The sequence below is a fragment of the Ostrea edulis genome, chromosome 7 (assembly GCF_947568905.1).
Source record: "Ostrea edulis chromosome 7, xbOstEdul1.1, whole genome shotgun sequence".
Lineage (NCBI taxonomy): Eukaryota > Metazoa > Mollusca > Bivalvia > Ostreida > Ostreidae > Ostrea > Ostrea edulis.
In genome coordinates this window covers 86,260,917-86,283,122 of record NC_079170.1, presented here as the reverse complement: position 1 = coordinate 86,283,122, position 22,206 = coordinate 86,260,917, and the positions used below count along the sequence as shown (strand labels likewise).

Genomic DNA, 22,206 nt, shown 5'->3' with positions numbered 1-22,206 from the left:
TGCTTAGTAGTTAGCAATTTATTTACGGACTAGGCATGTACGGACACTTTCACAATATTATTTTTAAAGGTTTTGTAACTTTTTAGCTCACCTGAACCGAAGGTTCAAGTGAGCTATTCTGATCACATTTTGTCCGGCGTCCGTCTGTCTGTCTGTCTGTAAACTTTTCACATTTTCGACTTCTTCTCCAGAATCACTGGGCCAATTTCAACCAAACTTGGCCAAAAGCATCCTTGGGTAAAGGGCTTTCACGTTTGTTCAAATGAAGGGCCATGTCCCTTTCAAAGGGGAGATAATCACAAAAATGCAAAATAGGGTGGGGTCATTTAAAAATCTTCTTCTCAAGAACCACTGGGCCAGAAAAGCTGATATTTACCTGAAAGGTTCCTGACATATTGCAGATTCGAGTTTGTTCAAATCATGGCCCCCGGTGGTAAGATGGGGCCACAAGGGGGGATCAAAGTTTTACATACGAATATATAGGGAAAAACTTTAAAAATCTTCTTCTCAAGAACCACTAAGCCAGAAGAGCTGAGATTTACATGAAAGTTTCCTGACATAATGCAGATTCAAGTTTATTCAAATCATGGGCCCCTGGGGTTGGATGGGGCCACAATAGGGGATCAAAGTTTTACATACAAACATATAGGAAAAATCTTTAAAAATCTTCTTCTCAAGAACCACTGAGCCAGAAAAGCTGATTTTTACATGAAAACTTTCTGACATAGTGCAGATTCAAGTTTGTTCAAATCATGGCCCCCGGGGATAAGATGGGGCCCCAAGGGGGATCAAAGTTTTACACACAAATATATAGGGGAAAACTTTAAAAATCTTCTTCTCAAGAACCACTAAGCCAGAAAAGCTGAGATTTACATGAAAGCTTCCTGACATAATGCAGATTCAAGTTTGTTCGAATCATGGGCCCCGGGAGTTGGATGGGGCCACAATAGGGGATCAAACTTTTACATACAAATATATAGGAAAAATCTTTAAAAATCTTCTCAAGAACCACTGAGCCAGAAAAGCTGATTTTTACATGAAAACTTTCTTACATAGTGCAGATTCAAGTTTGTTCAAATCATGGCCCCCGGGGGTAGGATGGGGCCACAAGGGGGGATCAAAGTTTTACACACAAATATATAGGGGAAAACTTTAAAAATCTTCTTCTCAAGAACCACTAAGCCAGAAAAGCTGAGATTTACATGAAAGCTTCCTGACATAATGCAGATTCAAATTTGTTCAAATCATGGGCCCCGGGGGTTGGATGGGGCCACAATAGGGGATCAAACTTTTACATACAAATATATAGGAAAAATCTTCTTAAGAACCACTGAACCATAAAAGCTGATTTTTACATGAAAGCTTCCTGACATAATGCAGATTCAAGTTTGTTCAAACCATGGCCCCCGGGGGTAGGATGGGGCCACAAGGGGGATCAAAGTTTTACATACAAATATATAGTTAAAATCTTTTTCTCAATAACCACAGTCAGAAAAGCTGATATTTACAAGAAAACTTTCTGACATAGTGCAGATTCAAGTTTGTTCAAACCATGCCCCCCGGGGGGTAGGATGGGGCCACAAGTGGGGGGGGGGTCAAAGTTTTACATACAAATATAGGAAAAAGCTTTAAAAATCTTCTTCTCAAGAACCATTGGGCCAAAGAAGTTGACATTTATATGAAAGCTTTCTGACATAGTGTAGATTAAAGTTTGCAAAGGGTAGTTTGGGCCATAACAGGGACTAAGGTTTTACATGCAAATATATATGGAAAGTTTTCAGATATGGGCCAAGGTGACTCAGGTAAGCGATGTGGCCCATGGGCCTCTTGTTATGGTCAGGAATAAGCATGTAAAACTAGTCTCTGCACAAGAGAAGAAAACTTTCGTGAAATCTCTCAAGATAATAGGCGCTCTTTTGCCATCGAGGGAAGTAGAAGGCTCATGCTTATTTGATGGAAGACATTACCATTACTGCAAACAATTTAGAAAAGAAAAGGAATGCAACAGTTGTCTTTTACTCATGTGTATATAGCGTGTCATTCTATGATAAGTCCTGTGTCTATAGTGTGTCATTGTATGAGAAGTCCTGTGTCTATAGCGTGTCATTGTATGATAAGTCATGTGTCTATACCGTGTCTTTTGATGATAAGTCATGTGTCTATAGCGTGTCATTGTATGATAAGTCATGTGTCTATAGCGTGTCATTGTATGATAAGCCATGTGTCTATAGTGTGTCATTATATGATAAGTCATGTGTCTATAGCGTGTCATTGTATGATAAGTCATGTGTCTATAGTGTGTCATTATATGATAAGTCATGTGTCTATAACGTGTCATTGTATGATAAGCCATGTGTCTATAGTGTGTCTTTTTATGATAAGTCATGTGTCTATAGCATGTCATTGTATGATAAGCCATGTGTCTATAGTGTGTCTTTTTATGATAAGTCATGTGTCTATAGTGTGTCATTTTATGATAAGTCACCGTGGCACATTCCTGTCACAATTTGTCAGACATTTATATCAACTTGTCAGATTATGTTGCTAATTGGATAACATATTTCCGAGATTTTTACGGTTACGCCAATTAAAATTAATTGATAGATTATCATCCCCACCCGCCCATTAGGGTTATTTTCGCAAAAATTACGATTTAAAACAAACTTGCTTCCCAGTGACATATGAGTGAATGATTAAAGTCACAGAATGTTGGTTTTATATCCTCTACCAAGGATTCTTTGAATGTTAACTTGATTAACACTTTGAGTGATGCCCTTTGTCATTATTTTTTTCTCGGGAAATAAAAATTTGAAAAATAAAATCCTCCCACCCGCCCCATGTTTTTTGTAACCCCGGATGATAATCTACTAATCAAGTTGAATTGGCCTTACAGTTTTCAATTTTTTATCATTCGACAAGCAGTGGCGGATTTAAGGGGGTGGGGTGGGGTTGTACATATGTATGTTGTTTAGAAAAATGTTCTCAACGATACGAGAGGAGATAATTTCTTCCACTGCCGGAGAAATAAATGACAAAATGTTTTGATTTCTTAAATTACTTTATTGAGAGAACTTATTTTTTTCCAAAAAAAAACCTTAAAATTTGCGTCGTTTCATTAATTTCACCTTATTAGAAAATAGTACAAATGACTAAATAGGAGACATATTTCAAGCCCTGTGAAATCTGTAAAATCCAGGAGCTTCCTGGGGCTTCGCCCCCTGCCTAATACAGTGCCCCTTCCCGTAACTGCAATTACTGGATCCGCCCCTGACAAGTGGTCAAAGACATATTGATAGGACGGGTGATGGCAGAAACATGCCACCATATAAATGAGATAATCGCATTGGTCGGTTAATTTGAGATTAGATGACGTGTCGCAGTAACACATGTACACAGATACAATCCTATGTACATCATGGCACACTGAGTTATTTGATAATTTAAAGAAAAACAAATGCGTTTAATTGTTTCCAAGAGTTTAATATGAAATAAGACTAATTGATTCGAAAATTCTTTTAGCTTCTAAGTAAAGCCAAATAAACCTGATACCTGTTTTTCCGATGTTTAGAGGAAGGGGGGGGGGGGCTATAATAAAGAACAAATAAAGAAATCACATGCATTTTCTTCGTTACAATAAAGTGTAGAGGACTGGAGGGAAGTCCATGGTTCTGACGATGTCGATCACTGGACGTAGAATTCTTATATTCCATTTCTTCAATGCATTGAACGGTATTTCAGCAATAAATATCTTGTGGTTTAATTTTAAATCATCATTATTATTTCTTTAATTTTCTCTTATTTCTGTAAATAAACACTAGATGAGAAACACAATGCGTCGTTTTCTAGACTGGCTAAATGATTTCGCTTTTTTTTTTTTTTTTTTGTTTCTTAGAAACAGTTTGTATAAACTCAATGTAATAACCCCAAAGAGTCCGAACTCTCGACTCTTTATTTTCTTTTAATAGTCAACACAGAGACAAATCTCCTATACATGTATAGGTTGACAACAAACGGGATAATAATTGCTGAAATATATTTTATTGCATAGAAAATGAAAGTCTACATCGATTATATAAAGTTCTGGGTCACATGACCGAGAGTACTAGTACTGTATATGCAACAATATCAAACCAAGACCGCAGTGTACTTGATTAAGTGCAACAACTATCACTACCTCAACTGTCAAGAAATCAGACAATTGAAAGTTCTCTCTTAATATTAAACAAGAGTAACGCCAACGTGGCATAATACGCCCGTAGATTTTGCTCAAGGAAAACATATTTTAGTGGGATTCATATTTTAGTGAAGTTAGCACTGTCCTCTGTGAGCTAATTCATTATTATGCTTGTAGAAATGGATATCAATATATAAAGAGGGATAGCCTTAGAATGCGCTACTTCATAAATATGCTAACGGTTCGGTTTGTATCCTGCCCACAAGGTTTTCCTAAAAAGTGATACTACGACCTTGATCTTTGACCTTGAAAAACAATAGGCACCTTCCTCTCATCATGATGATCAAATATACCAAGTTATAATATCCTGGAGCTTACGGTTCGGTTTGTATCCTGCCCACAAGTTTTTCCTAATAAGTGATACTACGACCTTGACCTTTGACCTTGAAAAACAATAGGCATCTTCCTCTCACCATGGTGATCAAATATACCAAGTTATAATATCCTGGAGCTTACGGTTCGGTTTGTATCCTGCCCACAAGGTTTTCCTAAAAAGTGATACTATGACCTTGACCTTTGACCTTAAAAAACAATAGGCATCTTCCTCTCATCATGGTGATCAAATATACCAAGTTATAATATCCTGGAGCTTACGGTTCGGTTTGTATCCTGTCCACAAGGTTTTCCTAATAAGTGATACTACGACCTTGACCTTTGACCTTGAAAAACAATAAGCACCTTCCTCTCATCATGGTGATCAAATGTACCAAGTTGTAAAGTCCTAGGGCTTATGGTTCAGTCTGTATCCTGCCCACAAGGTTCGGACAGACGGACGGACAGACAGACGGACAGAGCCATACCATAATACGTCGGTTCTTCTTCATCTGTACTTTAATTTTGGTACACATACAATCTTGTAATTTTCATCTGAGCTGTACTTTTGGTACATGTATATTATTTTTTCAGGGCCCTCTAAACATTAACAAAGAAATGGTGATACTGCATTCTATAAAGGAGTACATATTGAATAACCAACTTTAGTTTCATCATAGGGTACATGCTCTATATAATCTAATTTCTAGACACACAGACTGTGACATTATGAATATAAAATCGCACATCAACATTAATCAACCATATTTGATACATGTATATGCATTTAAGCCTATGAAAATGCATATTAGTCTACAGGGGCTTTAGAATAAAGGAGTGGATTAAACATATCGGGGGTCTCCCCCTTACGTACGGGATATATTGTTTGAAATTTCAAGGGTAATCTGTGCCCCTTAACGTTTTAAGCACATGGATTTATTATCTCTGAAAACTTTAGGAGGAACCATCAACTAGCAAATTATAAGATTAAGTTTGTTTACTTGAATGTATTTACTAGTACCACTGGTATGTAGACAAAAAGGCAAATTGTCAATAAGTCTGTTTAATCTTGGCTTACATGGGGGCGTTATGTGAAAAGTTACCCTAGCTTTATGTATTGCCCCCCCCCCTCCCCCCCAGAACAGGCATAAAATCTGACTGTAACTCATTTTCTTGAGGGAGACACTATATTAAGCTGGTATTTACCTGAAATTAAAATTCAATTAGTACGAAATTTAGAAGGGAAAGATGTAGCACACTTGTAATGTATTTAATCAGTCCAATTATGATTTATTTCAACCGTCCGATATACGAAAAAAACAATCTCCAAGGACCCATGTCATTCAAACCTGATGCCGAGCGTTTGACAATGGAATTGTCACTACTTGTTTTAACGACTTAAGTTGGCTCACTACACACGGAAATAGTTTCTCAAATCAATACAAATTGATTTAATTATAAAAGATATGATGATATACAAAAGTATATATGCCAAAAAGGCAAAACATATACAAATTTAAATAAAAACATGATTTTAAAAACAAATTCTTTCAACACATGTGATTAAAAGACCCTGGGGGATTTGAATTCAAGATCTGCGTTTCACCAGCCCAATGCTTTAACCACTGAGCTTCGATGATAGACAAACAAATCGATCGATACAAATAATTTCACAAAACATATAATTTGCCATCTTGTGATGTGGTGTCATACAGAGTATAAGCTTTAGTGTAGTGAGCGACCTTAAATCTCACGCGGACGGGATTCGAACCCTGACCTCTTGCATGCGGGGCAAATGCTCTACCTCCAGAACACCACGGCGGTCCACTTAATTATAATCAATGACTAAGACAATAAACTGTCGCAGTGAACATTTAATATTAATCACAGATTTTATTCAACATACCGGTATTTTCAGAAAGGTTCCAATATTTACAGGATATATGCATATGAAACACTATATTACTGTACACAAACAAATGGAAACTTAACGAGAGAGATGCGCGGGCGTACAATCTAGTAAACTGTATTATGTACACAGATACTGGTAACCTATTGGATTTTAGACTCACCACATCTACTGACAAAGTAACACGTTTCCCTTAATTTCTATCAGGGACAAAACAGAGTGTCTTCTGACATGTTTCTTTTATCTCTTGTACTCAGTAACAACATCTTTCTACAATTATATCAGGGACTATACAGAGTGTCTTCTGACATGTTTCTTTATCTCACACATCACTCTCTTGTACTCAGTAACAGCATATCTCTACAATTATATCAGGGACTATACAGAGTGTCTTCTGACATGTTTCTTTATCTCACACATCACTCTCTTGTACTCAGTAACAACATCTCTCTACAATTCTATCAGGGACTATACAGAGTGTCTTCTGACATGTTTCTTTATCTCACACATCACTCTCTTGTACTCAGTAACAGCATATCTCTACAATTATATCAGGGACTATACAGAGTGTCTTCTGACATGTTTCTTTATCTCACACATCACTCTCTTGTACGCAGTAACCACACCTCTCTATAATTCTATCAGGGACTATACAGAGTGTCTTCTGACATGTTTCTTTATCTCACACATCACTCTCTTGTACTCAGTAACAACATCTTTCTACAATTCTATCAGGGACTATACAGAGTGTCTTCTGACATGTTTCTTTATCTCACACATCACTCTCTTGTACTCAGTAACAGCATATCTCTACAATTATATCAGGGACTATACAGAGTGTCTTCTGACATGTTTCTTTATCTCACACATCACTCTCTTGTACTCAGTAACAACATCTCTCTATAGTTCTATCAGGGACTATACAGAGTGTCTTCTGACATGTTTCTTTATCTCACACATCACTCTCTTGTACTCTGGCACTCTGTCACTGTACTTAAACATACTTCTATTATTACTGTACTTACACACCAGTCGCCTCGTCCTCTCTAGAACAGACACACCCTCCCTGTCTAACACAGTGTCATACTCTCTATACCTCACCCTGATATTGACGTCCACCCCAGCCCCCAGTAGGATCCTCACCTTCTCCATTATTTGACTAACATTAATACCATTCTCATCAATCAGTGTATACAATAGAGGTGTCACACCAGGCTTGTAATCATTGAACATATCATATAACTGTATTGACTGATTGACATCCAGACCCACACACAACAGATGTCTAAGTACATCACAGTCTCCTCTACTGATTGTCCTCCACAAATCTCCCTGTCTATACATACACCACACTATTCTGTCTGTCACCACCACATCATCCCTACTGTCTGTTTTAACTCCAGCATGTCTGATGTCCACCAGACAGTTAAATAGGTGTACATTTCCATTAAATGTACCTGGAGTGATTTTATTTTGTTCCTGTATGAGATATTTCATTATATCTGGTTTGTTCAGTATTAATGCTTTATATACTGCTGACACATAGATATTAACAACCTGAGTAACCCAGTCAGCTCCATGTTCTACTAGATATTTCACTGTTGATAACGGACACTTTCTTACTGCAGCTATCAGTGGTGTATTCCCAAGTCTATCCTGTAGATTGACATCAGCCCCCGCCTTCACCAGCTCCTTCACTATACTCACATGTCCTTCCTCACATGCAGCTGTCAGTGGTGTATTCCCCATATCATCCTGTAGATTGACATCAGTCCCCGCCTTCACCAGCTCCTCCGCTATACTCGCATGTCCTTCCTTACATGCAGCTATCAGTGGTGTATTCCCATAATCATCCTGTAGACTGACATCAGCCCCCGCCTTCACCAGCTCCTCCACTACACTCACATGTCCTTCCTTACATGCAGCTATCAGTGGTGTATCCCCCATAATATTCTGTAGATTGACATCAGCCCCCGCCTTCACCAGCTCATCCACTATACTCACATGCCCTTCCTTACATGCAGCTATCAGTGGTGTATTCCCATAATCATCCTGTAGACTGACATCAGCCCCCGCCTTCACCAGTTCCTTCACTATACTTACATGTCCTTCCCCACATGCAGCTGTCAGTGGTGTATTCCTGTAATCCTCCTGTAGATTGACATCAGCCCCCGCCTTCACCAGCTCCTCCACTATACTCTCATGTCCTCTCTCACATGCAGCTTTCAGTGGAGTATTCCCCCCTTTTCCCCGTAGATTGACATCAGCCCCCACCTTCATCAGCTCCTCCACTATACTCACATGTCCTCCCTTACATGCAGCTATCAGTGGTGTATTCCCATAATCATCCTGTAGATTGACATCAGCCCCCGCCTTCATCAGCTCCTCTACTATACTCACATGTCCTCCCACACATGCAGCTATCAGTGGTGTATTCCCAAGTCTATCCTGTAGATTGACATCAGCCCCCGCCTTCACCAGCTCCTCCACTATACTCACATGTCCTCCCTTACATGCAGCTATCAGTGGAGTATTCCCCCCTTTTCCCCGTAGATTGACATCAGCCCCCACCTTCATCAGCTCCTCCACTATACTCACATGTCCTCCCTTACATGCAGCTATCAGTGGAGTATTCCCCCCTTTTCCCTGTAGATTGACATCAGCCCCCACCTTCATCAGCTCCTCCACTATACTCACATGTCCTCCCTTACATGCAGCTATCAGTGGAGTATTCCCCCCTTTTCCCCGTAGATTGACATCAGCCCCCACCTTCATCAGCTCCTCCACTATACTCACATGTCCTCCCTTACATGCAGCTATCAGTGGTGTATTCCCATAATCATTCTGTAGATTGACATCAGCCCCCGCCTTCACCAGCTCCTCCACTATACTCACATGTCCTCCCTCACATGCAGCTGTCAGTGGTGTATTCCCATAATCATTCTGTAGATTGACATCAGCCCCCGCCTTCACCAGCTCCTCCACTATACTCACATGTCCTCCCTCACATGCAGCTGTCAGTGGTGTATTCCCATAATCATCCTGTAGATTGACATCAGCCCCCGCCTTCATCAGCTCCTCCACTATACTCACATGTCCTCCCTTACATGCAGCTGTCAGTGGTGTATTCCCCCGTCTATCCTGTAGATTGACATCAGCCCCCGCCTTCATCAGCTCCTCCACTATACTCACATGTCCTCCCTTACATGCAGCTGTCAGTGGTGTATTCCTAAGTCTATCCTGTAGATTGACATCAGCCCCCACCTTCATCAGCTCCTCCACTATACTCACATGTCCTCCCTTACATGCAGCTATAAGTGGTGTATTCCCCCGTCTATCCTGTAGATTGACATCAGCCCCCGCCTTCACCAGCTCCTCCACTATACTCACATGTCCTTCGTCACATGCAGCTATAAGTGGTGTATTCCCCATATCATCCTGTAGATTGACATCAGTCCCCGCCTTCACCAGCTCCTCCGCTATACTCGCATGTCCTCCCTTACATGCAGCTGTCAGTGGTGTATTCCCCCGTCTATCCTGTAGATTGACATCAGCCCCCGCCTTCATCAGCTCCTCCACTATACTCACATGTCCTCCCTTACATGCAGCTGTCAGTGGTGTATTCCTAAGTCTATCCTGTAGATTGACATCAGCCCCCACCTTCATCAGCTCCTCCACTATACTCACATGTCCTCCCTTACATGCAGCTATAAGTGGTGTATTCCCCCGTCTATCCTGTAGATTGACATCAGCCCCCGCCTTCACCAGCTCCTCCACTATACTCACATGTCCTTCGTCACATGCAGCTATAAGTGGTGTATTCCCCCGTCTATCCTGTAGATTGACATCAGCCCCCGCCTTCATCAGCTCCTCCACTATACTCACATGTCCTCCCTTACATGCAGCTGTCAGTGGTGTATTCCCCCGTCTATCCTGTAGATTGACATCAGCCCCCGCCTTCATCAGCTCCTCCACTATACTCACATGTCCTCCCTTACATGCAGCTGTCAGTGGTGTATTCCTAAGTCTATCCTGTAGATTGACATCAGCCCCCACCTTCATCAGCTCCTCCACTATACTCACATGTCCTCCCTTACATGCAGCTATCAGTGGAGTATTCCCGTCATCATCCTGTAGATTGACATCAGCCCCCGCCTTCATCAGCTCCTCCACTATACTCACATGTCCTTCGTCACATGCAGCTATAAGTGGTGTATTCCCATAATCATTCTGTAGATTGACATCAGCCCCCGCCTTCACCAGCTCCTCCACTACACTCACATGTCCTCCCTTACATGCAGCTATAAGTGGTGTATTCCCATAATCATTCTGTAGATTGACATCAGCCCCCGCCTTCACCAGCTCCTCCACTATACTCACATGTCCTCCCTTACATGCAGCTATAAGTGGTGTATTCCCCCGTCTATCCTGTAGATTGACATCAGCCCCCGCCTTCACCAGCTCCTCCATTATACTTACATGTCCTCCCACACATGCAGCAGTAAGAGGTGTATCATGGCAACAATCAATATCTTCACTGACCTGACCTATCCCATTGATTGCTTTCCTACAAACAGGAAGCAGAACTCTGACTGTCTGTATATCACCACTATAACAACTCAATACAAGTAATCTATGCTCTTCTACAAGCCTGTTGATTTCACTTTCCTGTTTATTACATGTATATATCCCAGATGTAGATTGTTCTACAGGCCTATTGTTCTCCTGATTATTACATGTCTCTATTCCAGATCTCTCCATCTCAGATCTAGATTCCTGTGGACAATTTCCTGTTGTCCCAAATAATTCACTTACTTCATTGTGTTGTTCAGTCTGTTGTACTATGTACTCTATTATCTGATAGTGTCCATAGTAAATCACCCATCTGACCACTCTCACATTGTATTTTCTATTTGTTTCTCCCTTTCGTTTATTCCTTCCTATCAGCACCTCCTGTCTCTGCCACTCACTCCTCTCACCCTCCTCCTCCACACGCTCTCGTTTACTCGCTATCTTATCTTCCTCTCCCTGACTGGACAGAAATAAGGCTTTTAATTCTGCGTATGACTTTTTCTCTAACACACCAATAAAAGCCTGACACACCTGGGGATGTTTTAAAACCTGATTTCTGAAAACATCATACAGTTCCATGTTCTGTATGTCTCTGTACAATCTCTCTGCTAACAGTGGGTACTGATCCTCACATAACCTTATACACAGATCAGACGATTCCTCTCCCTCATTGTTTTTATCATCACTCTCCTTCTCTTTACCTTCACTACTCTCACGCCCCTTAATAGGTTGTGAATCACTATGTTTCATTTTCTCGTCACTATCACTGCTACACTCACGCCCCTCAATAGGTCGAGAATCGTTCTGTTTCTCTTTCACTTTGTCAACAATTCCTGGTTCACTTGCTTGTGTTTTGACATTATAAGCAATATAACTACTACTCATATACTGCAACATTTGGTCAGGAAACTGTTTACCATATTGATAAGCACATATTTCAAACATGGAGTCATGTATAAATGTGTACTGTGCATCACACTGTTTTGTGTAGGTCCCCTCCATTGCTGACAAAGCATCCATAAACTTGAAAGTATCAGTGTTGAGCTCTAATCTGCAGTTTTCCAAAGTATTCTTTTTCTTATCAATAAACTTTTTATGTTCAAAATTATCTTTGGAGAGACTGTTTTCATTTAGCATACACAAAACAAGTGTTACATAATTCAGTTTGTTATGCCTCTGCATATTATCAAGTTCATCAATGATACATTGGGCTGGATTCAGGAAAAACTTTGAACCAAGAGCTTGGAATTTTGTTTCCTTTGAAAACAATTTACAGAGAAGAGGAAACATGTGAGATGCTGATGTCAGCAATGCAGGAGATATTAGATTAACATTCAAACCATACTTCTGGAGAATTTGTTTTTTGTCATTATCATCTAATGCATGATCAGAACTGTGTAACTTAATCACAGTCTCTTCTTTGGTAAGGAATGGTTTGTAAGGTAGTGTCTCGTTGAACACATCCTCTCTACATGTCATCAAAGTTCTAGACTTAATCATGCAAGGCTGTGTTACTTTCTGTTCATAATCAGTCAACACATCTAATTTAGTTTTCTGGAGGCCAAAAACACCCACCACATCATCAATAACAAAAACCTGTGGATTCTTTGTGTCACAGTATTGCTTTATCTCTCTGATTTCATCAACTGGTACAACCTCGTAACCTTCCTCCTGGAGCTTGAGGGCGATGTGGTGAGCCGTGGCAGACTTCCCGGAGCCAGGCACACCAACAAACGTCACGCAAGGTTGATTCCTCACTTTCTCCATCATTGACGGAAAGCTGTGAGTTTTGTAGTAAAGCTTGTCTTCCTCTCTCCATTTCTCAATGTCAATATCGTATTGCTCTGAAATTACATGTGAAGAAGCAGTTAACTATGGAAAGCTAACAGGGTCAATATTCTATTCCTGTAACTGTGTATATCACTACACAATGCACCATTCGTTCAATGTAAATGCAGAAATGTTAAATATAAATGTGAAAATGTTAAATGTAAATGTAGAAATGTTAAATATCAATGTAATCAAAGTACTTAAAGTACTCGTGGGAGTTGAACATTGTGGAAATTCAGTTAGAAAAGATAGTACTGGAAGGGTAGGGGGATAAATGACTGAATATTATCATGATTTTAGATACAAATCAACTGTTGTTGTTTCAAAGCATTACAACAGCAAACATGGATAATGGAAGGCCCATGGGCCACAACGCTCCTCGAGTAACTGAAGTCGTGTTGTTGTTTTCTAGAATTTCACCCCTTTATATTCTCATGAAAAATGTGACCACATATTATGGCCCAAACATTCAAATCAATATGGTTATCAATGCCTTGCAGTTATGAAGAAGTTTTTCCCCTGTATATATACATTCAAGTTTAATCCTAGTTATAGCTAATTCTAAGGATTCATTACTTGAAAAGGTAGTCCAATATGCTAAACTGTCACCTGAGTATACTACAGCCCTGTAGAGGATCAATGGAATGGTAAATAATTGTATAATAACTCAAAATAAATGAAATGCAAAAAAATTAAAAATTGTCGGGCATCGGAAATGCACAAGCCGAGTTGCGCAAGGAATGGGCATAGAGGGAACCGGCAGAAAAGTTTTCAAGAATTATCAAGCAAGGAGCAAAATTTTACGTACATAAATTTCAGCCGACTTAATCCTTTGTGACCTTGACCTTTAACCCTTGACCAAAATCAATAGGCTTCTTTGTCTCATCAAGGGCGATAATCCATCTAAGTTTAATTGAGATCCTATAATTTGTTAAAAAATTATAGTGCAGAAAACAATTTTTTTTCCAAATTTCAGTCTATTTATAACCAGTGACCTTGACCTTTGACCTAGTGACCCCAGAATCGATAGGCTTTCTCATCTTACTGAGGGTGACAATCCATCTAAGTTTGAATGAGATCCTATAATTTGCTCAAGAGCTATGGTGCGGAAATGAAATGTTGATGCGTGCCCGCCTGCCCGCCCAAAGGCACTTCATCAGATCATAAGCCGAGTTCGACTTCATCTCAACTCCGCTAAAAATGAAACACTAGTCAAATAATGTTATTTATTGCCAAGGTATTTGGGATATTATACTGTGGCTCAAACAGGGGGTGAATGAACCTGACAGTATGGAAAGCATATAGTGGAATCAGACTTGTGATGCTGGAAATCTATAGTGATTAATAAACTATACATGTACAAGATCCATAACTTTTTTTTTCAGTTTGTGAGGGAGAATCCTCATGTCTCTTTCATCTGTAAACAAATAAACAATGTGTTTTGACCAGAGCAATTTCCAATCCTTTTTGCACCATAAATTCAACATTGTGGCAACTAGGTTAAACTTTGATAGTGAAGTAATACATGGCAGCACCTTATCCCATGCTCTTAAAATTTCTGTTTGACACACACTCATGACATCCACTCAAACATTACAGAGTGCAGCAAAATCCCATTGTAATAGGGGATTCAAAATGGATAACTGGTACAAAATATGGTACATACTATTCAAAAAGGATAATGAATTTGACATATTGATGTCTTGGAAAAGGAAATTCTGACATCGGGGCTCTAAGCGTTTTCAAACATTGCCATTTGATAAAAAGTGTTCTACATTTTTAAAAATAGAGATTAATATGTCTTTACATACATAGGTGAGAAAGTTTCCATTATTCCTAGCCGAGACATACCATGTATGCGCAAAAAATTCATAAACAAATATCACACTACTCACGTAGAAAATGTGGACCTTACCGTCAGATCATCAAGCGCAGCGAAACACGCCATTTCGAGATTATAGTCGACGAAAGCTCGGTAACAGTAATGAATAAGGTACACTCATTTTGTATCTATTTTGTGACTTTCTTTATTAAAAGGAACAGTTCTCTAATGTGTAACGTGCAATTACTACGTAATTCAATAACTTGAAGCATGAAGCAGTTTCACTTTGCCACCGGATATAAGAACTTTTATTTCGTATTCCGATCCCAATCGAAAGTTGTTGACTGGGAATGACGTGTTTTAATTCAATCTACATGTAACATCAAGCATTTTTTATATCACATTAAAAAAAAAAACCCAAATATATACACATACACAATGTTGTAGAGTTATTTCTTGTAAATTTTCTGAGGTTTCGCACCATATTCGATATTTCGCGCCACAGTGTCAAGAGGGCTTGTGTGCAGTTGTCGTTCGTTTCCCTATCAATGTTTATAGGTGACGCTGTGCTACAAACGACAATTTTCAACCTATGTCTTATATTTTATTTTTCTATGTCTATCAGTATCAATTTGATCGAAATCTTGTATTCAAATTGATTTGAATACAATATCATTGCATTTATTTACATGTAAATTATCAAAATTAGATTAATTCAGAAAAGTTACATGGATTATTTAATGGCGGATGTTTATAAAAGTTTATGTTGATTTACCTAGGAGTAAATCAGCTGACACAGAACCCCCGCTGATGACCACTATACAAATCAATACAAATTACTGCGCAGAAAAGTGCGTGATGACCCAGGGAGATTGAACATAGTTGAACTCCCAAAAATGTTAAATGTAGCGAGACAACTGCGTTAATTATTATCAGTGTAATGTAAATCCAGTGGGTTCGAATGACTGCAAATATTGTTACTCTATGCATCATCTGTAGAATGTTTGAACAAAAATTTTGATTCAAAACTTGTAACTAATGTCAGTGTGTAATTTGATTTTCATAAGTATAAATTTAAAACATGTTTTGAGGTATGGGTAAATCTATCATTTGTTCTGAAAAATTTTGCAATCATTGGTGATTTTAATTTTTACATCCTGTCACCCCCCCCCCCCCCCCCCCCCCCCCCCCCATTTGAAAAACGATGGCAAGTGTCTGTTATATACATTAAATCCATAATAAATATTGTGAGTTAAATAATTATTGTATTCTAATATGGGTTACATAATCACATTAATCTTTGAAAATGCTATAGAGTGTGTGCCCCCCTCATGCCAAGATTTAGGATTTGGTTTCGCAAAAGTGCCACATCGCTTACCTGAGTAACCTTGGCCCATATTTAAAGACTTTCCACATATATATTTGCATGTAAATCTTAGTTCCTATTGTGGCCCCAACCTACCCCTGAAGGTCATGATTTTTACAAACTTGAATCTGCACTATATCAGAAACCTTTAATGTAAATATCAGATTTTCGGGCCCAATGGTTCTTGGGAAGAAGATTTTTAAAGATTTTCCCTGTATATTTCAATGTAAAACTTCCATCCCCTATTCTGACCCCAACCTATCCCCGGGGGTCATACTTTGAACAAACTTGAATCTGCACTATGTCAGGAAACATTCATGTAAATCTCAGCTCTTCTACCTCATTGGTATTTGAGAAGAAGATTTTAAAAGATTTTTCCTATATATTTCACTGTAAAACTTTGATTCCCTATTCAGGGTTCGAAATTAACTCATGTCCGTAAGTCCGAGACTAGTAAAAACGTGTCGGACTAGTGAACTCTCTATAGCACTAGTCCGTACGGACTAGTGAAAATCCGGAAATCAATCTTGAATATGGTAAAGATTTTTAGGAAGATTTGTCCGAGTCTCTTAGATGTTTGAACTTATGGTCGATTAATTACCTGCATGGTTAAGTGTTTGCGTGACTATGACATCCTGAGCTTCCAAACACATGGAGTGCATTCGAGACCGCCGTTCTTCGAACGTGCACAAATTGTCAAATTCCTTCCGATTCCGAACGCCGAGTACACATCACGAAAACGTATTCTAGGTTCAAGAATTGCAAGTAGTGTGGTCTGAGAAAATGCACGTTTGTGCGCACATGTTCTCGTCATTCGCGACTCTAACACAGTAGTTCATAACACTAGCTCATGACTTGGTCAATCGAGTGAATTTTATTGACTTTATTGGTAAAATGTTGAACTCCTGTGGCTCTTAGATCTGAGCACCAAAACAACAGGAATGCCGATCTCGAATGCACTTATGGTTGTTTATAAAAGGATTAATTCGGAGGTTAATATTGTATGCTTCTAAAGATCTTGAATGCGAAATAAAATATGGTGGTCTCTTTCTTCTGTACGTGTCAGAAATTAAATTGATTGCAACTGTGATGTGTTTGGTTTCATTAAATACTGTTGAATAAAATGAAGATCATTTAATATGATGTGCTCGACGGACTAGTGAAATGTTTTGCGGACTAGTGAACATCAACAGTGACTAGTCCGTACGGACTAGTGCTTGAAAAAGTTAATTTCGAACCCTGCTATTGTGGCCTCAACCTAAACCCGGGGGACATGATTTGAACAAACGTAAATCAGCATTGTGTCAGAAAGCTTTCACATAAATATCACCTCTTCTGGCTCATTGGTTCTTGATAAGAAGATTTTTAAAGATTTTCCCTATATTTGTATGTAAAATTTTGATCCCCCCTTTTGGCCCCATCCTACCCCCCTCCCCCCTCCCCGGGGAAGGGCATGTTTTAACAAACTTGAATCTGCAGTATGTTAGAAAGCTTTCATGTAAGCTTTTCTGGCCGAGTGGTTCTTGAGAAGAAAATTTTTAAAGATTTTTCCTATATATTTGTATGTAAAACTTTGATCCCCTATTGTGGCCCCACCCGACCGTTGGGGGTTATGATTTTAACATACTTGAATCTGCACTATATCAGGAAGCTTTCATGTTAATCTCAGCTTTTCTGGCTCAGTGGTTCTTGAGAAGATTTTTAAAGATTTTTTCTATATATTTGTATGTAAAACGTTGATTCCCTATTGTGGCTCCATCCTAACCCCGGGGACCATGATTTGAACAAACTTGAATCTGCACTATGTTAGAAAGCTTTCATGTAAATCTCAGCTCTTCTAGCTCAGGGGTTTTTGAGAAGATTTTCCCTATATTTGTATGTAAAACTTTGATCCCCCTTGCGGCCCCATCCTACCTCCAGGTGGTGGTGGTGGTGGGGGGGGGGGGGGAGGGGGGGCATGATTTGGACAAACTTAAATCTGCACTATGTCAGAAAGCTGTCATGTAAATATCAGCTTTTCTGGCTCAGTGGTTCTTGAGAGGAGGATATTTAAAGAGGATATTTAAAGATTTACCCCCCACCCCCACCCCGCCACCCCAAAAAATGATGTTGCATGCCTCAATTGTTAGACATGATATTGGGTATTTTCATTTCTTTTTCAGCGTTAAGCGTAGCTTAAGCCCTTATTGCCGCCAGTTGGATTTTGCTTTCGTCATCATGTTTCCGGTTTATCGCCACCTATAGGCAAATTTATGCATCGCTGTAGTCAACAAGTCGTGTTTAAAGTAGTCGTAATTTTGCAACTGATCTAGCACGGGGATAACATTCATATCTGCAGTTTCATTTTTTTCCGGAAATACAGTTCGTTGAACAGTGAATAAAATATGTATAAAAAGGGTGATATTTTTGTCCCCATTCTTGGGGAAAGTGAGACACAGATGCAGGTCATTCTTCAGTTAAAATTCCCATTTGAATCTGCGTCTGTAATAATTAAAGTGATTCAAAATCAAAAATTGAATATGTATATGAAACCGTTTTAGCTAGGGTGCCTTTGCATTGTTACCTTCGCATGGCGCTTAGAGGCCAGGAAAATCAATTTGCATGGTGCAATTAGAAGCCACGTCATTAAGCTATACACAGGTCAGGAGGGTTTTCCACTTGTGTTTTGGCTGCTGTTCCGACTCAGTAAAATTTTTGTCTGACGCAGCAAAAATGTGTGCAACACAGTAAAAAATTAAATCCGCGTCCATTGTGAACGAGAAAGAATTTGTGATCAATTATGCTTTGACAGCGAAGGACAGAGATCGGTGTCTCAGAAGGATGATATTGCGTAACTGCTTACACCTTCCCCGATCATATATGCAAGTCGGTCATGCAGAAATTTAGAGAATGCAACGGTGTAACTTAAGCTTACTTTATTATTTCTAAACGACCAAGATATTCTTCAGAATCATCGTCAACACAATCAAATTTGATTTCGTGATTTAGTTTCAAAAATGAGACTAAAAATAATAGTCTTGGGGCAAGGAAAAGATAAAAAGGTACAACATTATATTATATTATATTGTATTATATTATATTATGGAAGACAATACCCCGGTTTCAAGTATTCAAAACATCGTGTGGAATTTTACGAGGGCTGTATACTGAAATACATATGTTTAGAACAAGTGTTAGATAAACATTGCCATTGTGTCAAGCATGAATGTGAAATGGTTTGCGGTCCACAGCATGCTACATACAACGAAAAGTAATCGTGTTTTCAATTTCTTTGTACTTCAAACAAACAATTGACAATGACATGCATATGCTACATGTATTTCCGAACGTACAAAATGTACAAATGATGAAGAAGGGGGAGGGGCATGGATGTACTGTCGTTGTTCCCTGTCCCCACATTTTGTTTTCGCTGAACGATCTTTTCATATAAAAAAGATGCATTTAGTTTTTTGGTGAGATGCCTCTTCATTATTTCTAATAGCGGTTTGAACATTACCGTTTGAAATTACTTTTGTAACTTTTCAGTGCCTAGTTTGAGATTCTCATTTAGCTACATTTACATGTTGTAAATCTTGCATATTTATTACGAGTCACGTCTGTTACTTTTTTTCATATTAGAACTCCTATACAAGCTTCGAATCTTATGGGGTTTTGCTAAGGTTATTAGCATTTTCATATAAAGAACTGTTTTATAAAATTAAAACAATAGCAATGTGTGTTATGTCTCATTCAGACAAACGGATGTGTCTCCTTTGCAATATGAATATGAGCTTTTACACAAGAAGTGTAATACACACAAGTTGATGAGTACAGCGTTTAATGTACCTGTGTACAAACTCTTGGTTTTTTGTTTTTTTTTAGATTTACGTATAACAAACAATCACTACAATTGCTAAATGTAAATCCATGCTTATATGTTAGTCTAATTCATCATCATATTTGAATTAGTATATCCTCTTGCACTAACTTTCATGTTAAAAATGAGCTATCTCCACTCTTGTTGATGACGCAGTATTCAGTTTCAAAGTAATATTGCACATGTATGATGAACATCTTTTCTAAATAACTTCCTAAATTTTGTTTTCAGTTATTCATGTATTTATCGGACTTATTTGGATTCAGATTCTCTCCAACCTGATTTTGAATTGAAAATAACTTCATTATTGATTACAAAAAATAATTCCACTTTCATGGTTTGATTGCTATTTACAGATAATTATGCACTGGATTCTGTAGTACAAGTCCTACAGATGCATGTTTATGTGTGTATTTAAATGATTTCTGGTAAGGTAATGAAATGGATGTAAAGTGTTTCATAATCCTGCATTATTGGTGTGTTTTGACATGTGGCATTTGTTAGTGTATGTGGTTATGTGTAATTCTTTTTTGTCCAGTTTGTTTGTTCCTTTCTATTATAAGTGACTTACATATATGTATCAAACTATTGATTTGTTTCATTTCAGTTGTATTCTAAAAATATTTCATACACTATTTAACTGGAACACAACAGTAAGTTAGTTGCGTAATAACAATTGAACACTTTATACCGAAAACTACTATTACAACTGTTTTCACATTTTCTACCAAAAATGTTCTTCTCTATAACATCACCTCTGTAAGAGAAAAAAATGCATAGTCATGTAGAGCATTTAATGATCCAGGGACCGGAGCGTAGCGGATCAGAAACCCTTGCCTTGGGAAGATGGGTGGGAGCTAAACAGGGTATAAAGTGTTCATTTGTCAAATATCTGAATAGCATAGCCTTAAATGCTATTGATTGATTGTATCTTGTTTAACGTTCTTCTCAATAATTTTCAATTCATATGGAGACGTCACTAAGACCGGTGAAGGGCTTCAAATTTAGGCCTATGCTCAGCGCTTACAGCCATTGAGCAGTGAGGGTTCTTTAGCGTGACACACCTACTGTGACACGGGACATCCGTTTTAAAGGCCACCTCCGAGGACCCGTGACATTCACACCTGATGCCGAGAGTTTGGTGATGCAACTGTCACTACCTGTTTAACGAACTAGGTCTGTCGCGGCCGGGATTCGAACCCCGACAGCCCGCATACAGAGTGAACACTTTACCTCTGGACCATCGCAGCGGTGGTAATGCTATTGATACTAAATTCTGATTACAGATATTTAATAAGAACAGGTCACCTTTTACCAAAATTGTAAATTTCATGATCCAAGGACAGGGTTTTAGATTAGTGTGGGATCAAAATTATCATAGCGACCATTGTTTTAACAACATCATATAAAATTTATATTTCAACGTGTTGAAAAGTTTCAGGACATTGCTTCCAATCCATATTTGTTATTTTCTTACAGAAAATGTACTACTTAGTTATGCGAAAATGAAGAATAATGCATAAACCTTTTTTTAAATGTTGTTCCTGCTCATTAACAATACATACAGAATTCATGAAGTCAGCTTAGCGCTTTTCAGTACTTTCAGTACTTTGATTTATACCGATTGTTAAGCCGTTCTTGGCACACTGATTTGAATGCGGATAACTCCGTTTACCTGATCAGGATATGGGGCTCACGGCGGGTGTGACCAGTCAACAGGGGATGCTTACTCCTCCTAGGCACCTGATCCCACCTCTGGTGTGTCCAGGGGTCTGTGTTTGCCCAACTATTTTGTATTGCTTGTAGGAGTTATGAGATTGATCACTGTTCGTTATCTTCACCTTGCATGGATACAAGGTCAAATACAAAAAATTCTGTTTACAATCAGCCACCCCCCCCCCCCCCCCCCCCCTATTCTAAATTACTTTGACCTTCATAACCGATCGCTTACATGTACCCATTTATCAGTTTCCGTGATTCTATGTTTCTTACACGTCTACCCTAGACATGATCAGTACGGGAATGTTTGATCTTTATTCAATTTCCTAGGATGCTTATTCTTTGTTTTTGTTTGGAGTTGGTTCACTTTGCTTACTCATTCAAACTTGTTATTTACATTCTTTTTCTCTTAAATGTTTGTTCATTTCTTATTTCATTTTCATAGTGTTCATTCATTTACATAGTTTTTTTTTGCTGATATTTTTTTTGTTATTTTTATCTGTTATAAATTGTTTATTCTTAATGCATAGTTAAAATAGAATCTCTCTGGGTACGAGTTAGCTTTATGGTTAACTCGTTCCACTTG

At 38.7% G+C, this 22,206-nt stretch overlaps 1 protein-coding gene across 5 annotated transcripts in view; it reads right to left on the bottom strand.

The window, feature by feature from the left end:
- Window positions 1–6,402: 6,402 nt before the first annotated feature.
- The window catches only part of LOC125653998 (serine/threonine-protein phosphatase 6 regulatory ankyrin repeat subunit B-like), a 1,068,599-nt gene continuing 1,052,795 nt past the window's right edge, over window positions 6,403–22,206 (bottom strand). For all 5 annotated transcript variants that reach the window (XM_056142805.1, XM_056142804.1, XM_056142803.1 and 2 more), the window contains one exon: window positions 6,403–12,871. In XM_056142805.1, coding sequence (XP_055998780.1) covers window positions 7,374–12,871 — 5,498 coding nt within the window. In that variant the 3' untranslated portion in view covers window positions 6,403–7,373. The remainder of the gene's footprint in view (window positions 12,872–22,206) is intronic.